General features: G+C 46.7%; 1 protein-coding gene across 7 annotated transcripts in view; it reads right to left on the bottom strand.

The window, feature by feature from the left end:
• Window positions 1-12,655, bottom strand: part of LOC118358634 (DENN domain-containing protein 1B-like) — a 171,365-nt gene that overhangs the window by 95,752 nt on the left and 62,958 nt on the right. For all 7 annotated transcript variants that reach the window (XM_052480199.1, XM_052480197.1, XM_052480198.1 and 4 more), the window contains one exon: window positions 311-360. In XM_052480199.1, the coding sequence (XP_052336159.1) occupies window positions 311-360 (50 nt within the window). The remainder of the gene's footprint in view (window positions 1-310; window positions 361-12,655) is intronic.

The following is a 12,655-nucleotide window of genomic DNA, read 5'->3' as shown; positions in this document are numbered from 1 at the left end:
ACACACACACACACACACACACACACACACACACACACACCGTGGTGGGAGTGAGATCAAATGGCTTGGCATGGGTTGGGCAGGGAGCAGGGAGCAGACTGGCTTGGTGTTTAGGAGACTAAGAGAGGCTTTTGGCTTCAACTACACCACCAGCTGTTAACAACAGACTCCACACGCCATCGCTCCACAGCATACACACACAGCTCTCCTGTTACTAAAACATATTAGTGTGTGTGTGTGTCCCTGTGCTGGTAGGGTAGAGTACAGGACTATTAACAGGGGAGCAGGGGGAAGGAATCCTGTTCATTACCTCTCCACATCGAAGGGGAAGCAGAACTTGGGTATCGTCTGGAGAAACTCCTGAGAACCAGAATAACACAGCCACTGATTAGACAACACTGACATAACATAAACAACAAACCAATGACAAAATCAACAGTCACACTTCAGTAACAAGCCAGTATAGATGTTTCATATAATGCTACTGATACATGTTTAAAAACTATGGAATACTCAATGCATTAATAGAAATAAATAATGTTTATTATTAATAAATTCATGTATTTTTGTGTTCATACACAACCCTGTAAGTTTAGCCCAATCAAATATATTTAATCAATAACATTACTTGTTGAACAAAGACTAATTCAAAGTCTGATAGTGAGCTCATTAAAAGCATCTCATTAAATAATTCAATTTGGCTAAATAACCTAAATACAACAGAAACAACTTAATCCCCAGAGCTGATAAGTGTTTCAGTTGAGAAAATCAGGGAAAAGGTTTTCCTTTCTATAGGTCCAGACCCATAGCTTAAATAATTAGCTACGATTACTTACAGTACATCGATTATCAGGGGTGATGGCGGTGAAAGAGGGAGGGAGACCGGGAGGGAGGGATGGAAGGAGTTAGGGAGGGAGGCAGGGATAGAGGGATGGAGGAGAGAAGAGAGAAAGACCCATAGGTGGTGGCAGATTGCTGTGACAATAGGCTAAGCAGCTCTGGGGGTACGGAACGGGCAGGGGGGGGGGGTGTAGAGCCTTAAGGGCTTTATCTCCCAACACCTCCCCTGTGTGGGGGAGTAATTGGGGGACAGGAGCAGAGCACCATATGGGTTAGCTGAGCCAGCCACCACTTCTGTCTGTCTGACTGAGGTTGGTCCTGGGTCTGTGTGTCTGTCTGGCACAGCAGTCTAGCCATGGGGAACAACCACTGATCCCCCCGATCACTAGACAAAGCTGCCTGCCACCATAACCACAGGCAACAAGGAACAGAGATGTGTGTGTGTGTGTGTGTGTGTGTGTGTGTGTGTGTGTGTGTGTGTGTGTGTGTGTGTGTGTGTGTGTGTGTGTGTGTGTGTGTGTGTGTGTGTGTGTGTGTGTGTCTGGCGTATCAGTGTGTAGGAAGGCTGTGTGGCTATAAAACTGTCACACACGTCTGAGCCGCCACCGCCGTATGGACTCACTACTATTATTAACCGCCATGTAGGAACACCAATATGTTTCGGAGAGCCTAGCTTAGTGTTGTACATATGGCACACAGAAAACACACATACTCCATCTCTCTTCAAATAAAAACGTATGGGTTGCCGGATTCCGTAATGGCCATAGCCCAGCCCACATGTGTTGAAAGGAAAAAGTGACAGTCCCTGAGCCATGGAGACCGACAAGATCACAGATACAACAAAAGTGTGTGTGATGTAGGCATATATACAGAAAAACAGATGGCCATCTCTCTCAATGTACACAACATTCCAACACCATCTCTCTCTCCCTTCCTTCTCCAACAAGCATCTCTTCCTCTCCCCCCCCCCCTTCCTCCTCCATTCCTCCAGGTGATGTGCGGGACCTCCAGTATACCAGGGGGATCCAAGACTGGGGGGGAGGGATGTTGCCACTGTTGTTGTTGTTATTCTGTTGTACACTACTTCCTCTCCCCTCCTCCCCCTTGCGAAACGTTTTCCCAAGACAAAAGAATATAAAGCAGCTAATACATTTGTAGCTCTGAAGGCATGTGTGTGTGTGTGTGTGTGTGTGTGTGTGTGTGTGTGTGTGTGTGTGTGTGTGTGTGTGTGTGTGTGTGTGTGTGTGTGTGTAGAGGCTGCATTATTTATCGGAGGTAGAGACAGGGGTATCACTCAGTGAGACAGCACACTCAGCTCCCCTAGCGGAGGTCTGGCATCACAGCTAACTACAGCACAGTTCAGGGCCTGCCTCTGTTTCTGCCTATGCATAGCCTTTACAACCCTTCCCAACATAGCTACAGCAGGCAGGTCTTCCCTTCCACACTGGCCTGTCTCTGCCTCGGCCTGTTCTTCCCCATGGTGCTAACACGGCGCCCACTTTGTTCTGTTGTCTATGGACCACCAATGGACGGATCACCAATGGGTCACCAACAGCTCTCTGAGGGCAGATCCTTCTCAACAGGCTGGGGCTGATAGCCCATAAACCCAGCTCAGTGTTGGGAGTGTACTGTGGAGTGGACCACTGTTTATAACATTTATCATTTTAGTAATTTAGCAGACGCTAGTGCATTCATCTTAAGATAGTTAGGTGAGTCAACAACACATCACAATCGTGTCAAGTGCAGGGCTGTATAGGAGCGGATCGCGAGCTTTGAGTTCCTCTGTGTCCACGTCACTAAGGAACTATCATGGTCCAAACACACCAACACAGTCATAAAAATGGCATGACAACCACCCTTCCCCTTAGGAATCGCGGAATATGTTCTGGGATTCATCCGATAGCTTTGAGGAATATACCACATCATCCCCACAACGTACGTACATATCCCAACAAGAAGCCATGGGTGACGGGCAACATCCACACTGAGCTAAAGACTAGAGCTGTCGCTTTCAAGGAGCGAGACACTAATCCAGACGCTTATAAGAAATCATGCTATGCCGTGGGATGAACAATCAAACAGGCAAAGCGTAAATACAGGACTGAGATTGAATCCTACTAGACAGATGCTCATTGGATGTGCCAGGGCTTGCAAACTACTACAGATTACAAAAGGGCAGCTCAGCCACGAGCTGCCCAGTGACACGAGTCTACCAGACAAGCTAAATTACTTCTATGCGCGCTTTGAGGTAAGCAATGCTCTCCGTAGCCAATGTAAGTAAGACCTTTAAACAACATTCACAAGGCCAGATTAACAGGACGTGTACTCAGAGCATGAGCTGACCAACTGGCAAGTGTCTTCACTGACATTTTCAACCTGTCCCTGACCTAGTCTGTAATACCTACATGTTTCAAGCAGACCATCATAGTCCCTGTGCCCAAGAGCGCCAAGCTAACCTGCTTAAATGACAACTGACTCATAGCACTCACATCTGTAGCCATTAAGTGCTTGACTACAGCGCAGCGTTCAACACCATACTGCCCTCAAAGCTCATCACTATGCTCAGGACCCTAGGGCTAAACACCTTCACATCGACGTAGGCAAGCACCAGGGTCTTGAAGATGATGCAAGCTTTGACTGGAAGCCAGTGGAGTGTGCGGAGAAGCGGGGTGACATGGGAAAACTTAGAAAGTTTGAACACCAAGTGGGCTGCGGGATTCTGAATAAATTACAGGGGTTTGATGCCACAAGCAGGGAGCCCAGCCAACAGAGAGTTGCAGTAGACTCGACGGGAGATGACAAGTGTCTGGATAAGGACCTGGAGCCACTTCCTGTGTGAGGAATAATCGTACTCTACGGATGTTGTAGAGCATGAACCTGCAGGAGCGAGTTATGTTCGCAGAGAATGACAGAGTGCTGTCCAGGGTCACGCCAAGGTTCTTTGCACTCTGGGAAGAGGACACTGTGGAGTTGTCAACCATGATGCAAAGGTCTTGCCTTTGGCAGACCTTCCCCGGAAGGAAGAGCAGCTCCATTTTGTCAAGGTTGAGCTTGAGACAGTGGGCCAACATCCAAGCTGGGATGTCTGCCAGGCACACAGAGATGCATGTCGCCACCTGGGTGTCAGAAGGGGAGAAGGAGAAAAAGTAGTTGAGTGTCATCCGCACAGCAATGATAGAGGAGAGAACATGTGAGGATATGACAAGAGCCGAGTGACTTGGTGTACGGAGAGAAGAGGTGAGGGCCTAGAACTGAGCCCTGGGAGACACCAGTAGTGAGAGTACGTGGTACAGACACAGATCATCTCCACGTAGGATGCAATCCAAGAGTGTGCAGAGCCTCAGACGCCCAGCCCTGAGAGGACGGAGAGGAGGATCTGATGGTTTATGGCATCGAAGGCAGCGGATAGATTAAGGAGGATATGAAAAGAGGAGCGAGAGAGTCAGCTGCGGCAGTGCGGAGAGCCTCCGTGACACCGAGGAGAGCAGTCTCGGTTGAGTGAGCCGCCCTGAACCCTGACTGGTTATGGTCAAGAAGATCGTTCTGAGAGCGATGGCGAGACAGTTTGACCAGAGCACGCTCAAGTGTTTTGGAAATAAAATAAAGAAGAGATACAGGTATGTCGTTTTTGATGAGTTGATGAAGGAAGGGAGGAATGGGAGAAGGTCTCCGGAGAGGAGGGGATTGGGTTGAGCAGGAAGGTTTGTCAAGCGGCTGGACCTCAGTAGTCGCAGGATTTCATCTGAAGAGAGCGGGGAGAAAGAAGTCAAGGCGTAGGGTAGTTCTGTGTGAGTGGGACCAGTGCACTCAATAGGCTGAGTGAATAAGGAGCGGATGTCGTCAACCTTCTTTTGACGACAAAGTGGTTGACAAAGTTGTCAACAGAGAGGGAGGGAGGAGTGGAAGATTAAGGAAGGGGGAGAAGGTGGAAAAGAGTGTCCTCGGGTTATAGGTAGAAGCTTGAAATTTAGAGTGACAGAAAGTGGCTTTAGCAGCAGATACAGAGGATGGACTGAAAGGACGATAACTAAACTCCCGGAGCACCTCCCCTCAATTTTCACTCAGCTGCCGTAGATGATCTGTAAGCCCGGAATGAGTCACTCAGCCACGAAGAAGGAGGGGAGGGCCGAGCCGGCCGGCCGGAAAGGGGAAGGTGCGAGGCATAGGATGTGGAAAGCGAGGAGAGTAGGGTCAAAGAGGCAGAATCAGTAGATAGAAGGGAGAAGGATTTATCCGAAGGAAGAGAGGATAGGATAGAAGAGGAGAGAGTAGCAGGAGAGAGGGTGAAGATTGCAACGGAGCATAACCATCTGGGTAGGGGCTGAGTGGGTGGGGTTGGAGGTGAGAAGGAGAGAAAGAAGAGAGTAGCAGGAGAGAGGGTGAAGATTCCAACGGAGCATAACCATCTGGGTAGGGGCTGAGTGGGTGGGGTTGGAGGTGAGAAGGAGAGAAAGGGAAACAAAGTAGTGATCAGAGACATGGAAGGGGGTTGCAGTGAGATTAGAACAGCCTCCGGTGAAGATGAGGTCAAGCGTATTGCCTGCCTTGTGAGTGGGAGGTGACTGGGAAAGGGTGAGGTCAACATAAGAAAGCGGTGGAAAGAAATGAACTGAAGTCAGGCGTCAGGAAGTTAAAGTTGTGATCCATCGTCTTGAAATGAGCTTATCAAGGTGTCGAGCTCATTGAATAACTCTCAAACGACACCGACAGGTGACAGTGACTGCGTGGAATTCCATTGAGGAGATAAGACAGCTGAGTGGGGAGGGTATCCACTTCAGAGAAATTAGTAGCCTTGTGCCACCCCCCTGACAACCACATGCTCTCGGGGACTATGACAGAACACATAGTCAGATGACGAGAGAGCAGCTGGAGCAGCTGGAGTAGCAGTGTTCCTCTCAGTCAGGGCCAAAAAGTGTAGGGAATGTGTAGGGAATGTGTAGGGAATGAAAAGCAATACAGGCTGAGATTCACTCAGCCTTATTGACTGCAGACTAGCAATTCCGCATGGGTTGTGCGCGTCAGGTACACTAAATTAGACGGGTTGCAGCCATAGGATGGGGTGTGTCTGTAAAACCTAGAAAGAGAGAGGAACAAACTGGGATGGGAAACACACACATACTTGCCAAAGCTACAAAAGAGCAAAATGAGATCATCGGAAAATAACTAGGTAACATTCTCAAGTGAGAGAGAGGTGTGGAGCCTTCCTCTCTTAACTTCCTCAAATAACTTGGCAGAACGTCTTTGTTTCGGCGACAACACCGCTTGACAATACTGCCGCTGAAAAAACAGGGGAGACTAAAGTATTAGCACTAATTTCCTAGCAGAGGTGAAAGACTACTCCCCACACTGACTTCTTGGCAGAAGTAAAGAAAACACCCCCTACAATAAAACACACCCACAAATTGGCAAGACTGATACACAAATAGGCCTGAAACTAATCTAAGTCCGCTACGACAGTGAAAAATACTGAGCAATCATACTGTTCATAACAGCGATGATTAAGTCGACTACTAGGTAAAAGACAGAACGTAAATTCAAATTCCCCTAGCAAGACGATACCAATATACTTGCTGCTCTTGTAGGAGCTGATGTCCTTCCAAACCATAGATGATGCACTAAGATTATAACAGAACAGAGAGAAGGTCTACAAGCCAGTCCAGATAGCACAGCAGCTAGTGGGAAGAACTTATGGTACTAACTAGCTACAACCAACTGGTTAAATGCTACCCAGCCAGGGCCTTGGTGTTTCATTTTGGGTGTTAACTTAACAATCCAATAGTCACTTCTTCGTGCCATGGGAAATAGAGGAAATAAAGGAATGACAAGTGAAGGAGAGAGTGAGCGAGAAAATGAGAGAGAGAGAGAGAGAGAGAGAGAGAGAGAGAGAGAATGGAGAAAAAGAGAATTGGATAAAGAGGAAGGGAATCGAGGGACAGAATGTACAAAAAGAGAAACAGAAAGCGAGAGTTGTCATCGAGGGAGGGATGGAGAGAAGAGATGAGGAGGGAGGCAGATGCGGCTCAGTTCACCTCCGCTCTCTCTCTCCCCAGGCTGCTCCACTCTGGGGGTTTAATCTTTAAGCTGTGGCTCTGCTTTATATTCCCCCAGCCAGCTAGCTAGCCAGTCAGCCAGCCATTCTACAAACAAATCAGCCAGCCAAACAACCAGCGAGCCAGCAAGCCATTCAACCAGCCAGCAAGCCAACCAACCAACCAGCAAGTCATTCAACCAACCAACCAGCCAGCCAAACAGCCAACCTATCAGACAACCATACAGCCAGCTAGCCAACCGGTAGCGCTGAGCGATTAACCAATTTTAAATTAAAAATTGTGGCTATTAAACAACCAATTAACTTACGGCGGATCAGTTACTTGAATTCCATTGAGTTGGGTTTATTTTGAGGTTAACTTGCCACTTCTCTAGAGAAATCAAATAATTCACAAGATAAATGTTATTAAGAACTACACTACACTACATGATTTGTCAAACATCTCATTCCAAAATCAGTTCAACATTAGTTCAGGCTTTTCCACTAGATGTTGGAACATTGCTGCGGGGACTTGCTTCCATTCAGCCACAAGAGCATTACTGAGGTCGGGCACTGATGTTGGGCGATTAGGCCTGGCTCCCATTCGAACATCCCAAAGGTGTTGGGGGTTTTTAGGCGCTACGTGCTTCAGAACATCAGTGGAGGGTGCTGAGTGGACAACAGCTCATAATAATGTCCAGAACAGAGCATATAGTATGGCATCAAACACCTGGAAACCACGTGTTTGATGCATACTGTTTCACTGATTCCGCTCCAGTCATTACCACTAGCACCAACCTCCTGTGGTTGAAAGTCACGGAGCGCTTCAGTAAGGCCATTCTACTGCCAATGTTTGTCTATGGAGATTGTGCTCGATTTTATACACCTGTCAGCAACGGGCTGTGGCTGAAATAGCCGAGTCCACTTATTTGAAGGGGCGTCCAGATACACAAAATAAACAAAAGTATGTGGGATGCTGGGCTGATTAGAAGTTGTAGATTTCATCACCGTCTCCTCCTTCCTCAACCTACTTCGACGCAGAAATGTGGTAATTAACTACAATGACCATAATCCATTGTGCCGGTTCTTCCTGGCCCCAGACAGAGGCGGACACACACAGACCATATGACAATGCACAAGATACACAACAACGAGAGGGATAGAGACAGTTTGTGAGGTAGCTCTACCCAATTAGCAGTCTTGAAAGAATGCCTTATTTAATTTAAGAAACTAGTGTGGCGGCAGGTAGCCTAGTGGTTAGAGCGTTGGGTCAGTAACCGAAAGGTTGCTGGGTCGAATCCCCGAGCTAACCAGGTAAAATCTGTCATTCTGTCCCTGAGCAAGGCAGTTAACCCACTGTTCCCGGGCATCGAAGACATGGATGTCGATTAAGGCAGCCCCCCGCACCTCTCTGATTCAGAGGGGTTGGGTTAAATGCAGAAGATACATTTCAGTTGAATGCATTCAGTTGTACAACTGACAAGGTTGTACATTTGACCCTTTCCCTAGTAAAGTGATTTTGTTAGCCAATAGGATGACTCATTCAATGAGAGATAATATGAGACGGTTGTCTAACTGGCTGGCTGCTACTGCCTGAACAGATATTTACTTTATTATTATGGTCCATTATTCCTTAGTCATCAAATAAAAACTAAGTAATATGCACAACTGAAGTATTCTATTAAAGAAAAGTAAGCAGGGAGAATAAATGGTGGTTAATAAGCGATAAGAAGTAACGGGCATAATGGGGCTCTTATTCATTCTTTTATTCTGTGATATCACAGCATTCAACCCAATGTCAGTGTCAGGAAAAAGGCAGGTGATGGCTGAGGGATCTAAAATGGTTGTCATTATTTCATAATGCATTTGTTTTTTAAAAATTGCGAAAAGAAATCAAAAACCATTCTTCTTTTATTTTATTTTTTATAATTGCTCAGCACTACAAACCAATCAGCCAGCCAGTCAGTGGGCCAACTAAGGTTCTCGGCCTAGTCAACAAAAAAAACAGCCCCATCTGATTTCAATGGAAAGTGACTGGCTGGCTCTGGTCCAGTCCACCCTGATCTGTCAGTGATCCGGTTCTGAGCACAGAGCAATCGACTCGCCTGGTTTGCAATGGCTGATGGCACCAGTCCAATGACAGCGTCTGCATGGTTCCTCACAGATCAATGCAGGAACCCACATGTCCCCTCAGCCCATCTCATTCCTCACCAACAACCAACCCTCCACCCCCTGCCCCCTCACGTCCCACTCTCGCTCCCGTCACCCTGACGTACCTCCTCTGCACTCTCATCTTTCTCTCTAAATCCCCCTCTCATCCCATCTCCCCGTCCCTCGCTCAACCCCAACTTCCCAAGCCCCTCTCGTCCCCTCACACCCCGTCCTCCCAGTCCCCCTCTCGCCCCCTTTCCCCAATTAGGGTCGTCTCCCAGCCGATCTCTGGCCATCCGTCCTGCATGCACTGCTTTACCCAGGCCTCTAGCTAACATGACAAAGAGATCTTTAGTATTCACTCTTTCAGATACAGAGTGGCAGGGTCAGCACGGGTGCAACTTTAAGCTACAATATTCAAAAGATAAATACATGATGCTACAGGAGAGCACAGTGGATTATGATCAGATTTGAACTATTTTAGTTAGCTTTCAAGGGAATCCTGAAAAAAAAATCTAAAAAGAAACCCAATAGGATTAGGACTCGTATAGCATAGTTTATTATCCTCAAAGGACATTTTTATTGTTATGACTGATATGGTGCTCAGCAGTGTTCTTCGCTTGGTGAAGATGACCAATATAGTCTACAGTTTACTGTGAGCTTTCACCAACAAGCCAATCATCCTCCTGTTTTTCACTTGGCCAGCAACTGCACCAGATACATTAATTAAAAACAGAATATACCATGGTATTCTAAATGACATTGAAGACAGAACTCTTAAAATGACACAATGGTCTAATGATAGAATTAGAAGTGTAAAACATGCGGAATAGAACAGAGAATGAGGAGAACAATGGGCAGAGAGAGGGAGAGAGAGAGAGAGAGAGAGAGAGAGAGAGAGAGAGAGAGAGAGAGAGAGAGAGAGAGAGAGAGAGAGAGAGAGAGAGAGAGAGAGAGAGAGAGAACTGCAGCAGATCAGATCCTGTGGATTGTGTGGCCTGCGAAACAGCAAGGCAGAGCCTGCAGAGATTCCTTTCATTACACTTTAATAGCATGCTGCTGGCTTGCCATCCTGACCTGCGCTCTGTGCCGGTAATAAGAGCGGCCTTCAGAGCCGGACCGAGGCACAGAGCTGGTTTGGGGGGAGGGGGAGGGGGGGGCTTTACAATTGACACGAGGGCGTTGCATTTTCACATTCTCGCACCGTACCGCACAGGCTGAGGGATGGAAGGATTTCACATATTTTTTCCTTTTTTTCTTCCAGCGGTTTCTCACAGCGACCCCTGGGGTGGAGAGAGGCTGGCTCTCTGTCTAGCGAGGCGAAGGTTATTTTGGTTAACAACGCCGCTGGGTTACTGAGGGACTTCTTAAGAAAGTGGAGAAGGTGATATATTGATCCCTTAGCCTCTGGAACCACTGACAGGTGTGTGTGTGTGTGTGTGTGTGTGTGTGTGTGTGTGTGTGTGTGTGTGTGTGTGTGTGTGTGTGTGTGTGTGTGTGTGTGTGTGTGTGTGTGTGTGTGTGTGTGTGTGTGTGTGTGTGTGTGTGTGTGTGTGTGTGTGTGTGTGTGTGTGTGTGTCTGCATATCGTCGTGCATGCGTGCGGTGCACATGGCCACTGCAATAAAAGGAAGGAAGAGGAGTGTGATGGAAATAGTAGTCACTTCTTGGCTAACCTATGGACCTCGAACACATCCTCAATCTGTAGCCTTCCTCTACCTTTCGCTGGGGCCAGAGAGCCAAGGACAAAATGATGGCCAGAACATCAGTCTCCTGCTAACAGAGATCAGTCTTGCCTTCAACAACCTTTAGGCTATACAGTGACAGAGTGAACCTTTTAGGTGGATTAAAACAGAGGGAAGAATATGCCCACAGCTATTGTTATTTTAAAACGAAACAAATGTTGAAAGAGACAATTATGCTACTTGGTATTATTTTGGTACTATTGTACCATCTCCATAATGTTAAAAAGTTTAGGAAGAGATGTATGATCCAAATGTATCACCAGCCGAATAAAGATGACACTCAAGCAACAAGCCGAAAGAGGAGAGAGAGCGGACATTCAGTTACATCCTTACTTTTAGTTTACATCTTTTCTTTTTTGTTTGGGTGAGTGTCATTCCTCTCTGTCTATCATGTACCCTCTTCATATCACAGATGGCTCCGAGAGAGAGAGCGAGAGAGAGAACAAGAGCATTATGATGCAGAGATTCTCCAGAGAATACATTACCATGTGATAGAGGAACAGTCTCTCTCCTTCCGAGACGCTCTGCTAGTGGGCCAGGAGAGGCTCTCGCTACATATGCCCCAAACACACACATTAATTAAGTAGCAGGAGGTGTGTGCGTGTGTGTGTGTGTGTGTGTGTGTGTGTGTGTGTGTGTGTGTGTGTGTGTGTGTGTGTGTGTGTGTGTGTGTGTGTGTTTCAGCCAGGGAGGCAGCCTAAGCGGGTTTCCCTCTTTAAGCTGTCAGCTCCCATCGGGCCCTGCTCTACTGTGAACCCTGGTGTGGAGCTGCTACTAACACATGGTCTATCAGAGGACACGCACACCCACGCGACTGTAATACATACATTGAAGTGATGCAGAGAAGTGCCATCGTGACAGTAGCGCCTAAACATTTGGCAGAAAATTGACAGATGTACAATGGATGAGGTGTACTGGAGACTTCCAGGTCACCTGAGCAACCCTGCTCTTTCTGCTCTCTCCATCTCTCCCTCCATCATTCTAGGCACCATCCCCCCTTCTCCTGCCAAGCCTCTCATATTTTTGATGTGAATAGTAAAGAAACATGCATCGTTATACATAAATCTGTCTTTATCTGGCATCACATCTTCCATAGAAGGACATCGGAAACCCTCTGTTTCTCTGTTGTGAGCTGGAAAGCAAATTCAATACCAACCCTGTATGTAGGCTAATAGAAGCTGGTGGTTATAAAGCAGAACTGCAGCATAGGAGTATTGCAGTGCTTTCCAATAGAGCCCGGCTGTACGGCTATACAGCCGATTACACCCATTTTCAGCTGGCTACTTTTTCCACTTTTCAATTCACAAGTCAGAAAGTCTGCAGAGCCCTCTTCCGCTAGAATTAACGACATGCATCTTCTAGCGATCTCTTGATAGGACGGGCGTCTGTCAGTCACAATCAGCGATGACAGGGAAACAGCCTGCTGTCTGTCCCGTCTCCAGGATGTGTGCACTGTGGTTGCAGTCTAATTTCTTTACACGGAGGACATTCCATATATTGCGAGTGAATCTGCACGTCCCATACGTAGAAATCAAAATGTTTCAGATTAACATAATGAACTGAACCAGGTGTTGTTAAATGTACTAACTATAAGCTTCTGCTGCTCTATACTACAATTGTGCAGGTTCTAGTTTCCACCTTCATCCTTTGCCTATATTAACAGTATCGCAAACATTTTTGATTCCTAATGTTAAAAAAAGCTGTCTGTGTCATGAGATTTTTATGATGCTTTATTATAAAATAACAACACAATTGGTGACTTATTTTCTTAATATAGGGTATTGTAGTCAGTTTTAATGAAGAAATTACCAATGATCCATGGTTCAGAATAAAGAATGTATTACCAATTCTTATAAACAAGGCGAACCCTCTTCTGCCCTATGCATAATTCC

Source organism: Oncorhynchus keta, chromosome 26, assembly GCF_023373465.1.
Source record: "Oncorhynchus keta strain PuntledgeMale-10-30-2019 chromosome 26, Oket_V2, whole genome shotgun sequence".
Lineage (NCBI taxonomy): Eukaryota > Metazoa > Chordata > Actinopteri > Salmoniformes > Salmonidae > Oncorhynchus > Oncorhynchus keta.
The sequence above is the reverse complement of the archived record's forward strand: the minus strand, read 5'-3'. Positions and strand labels throughout refer to the sequence as shown.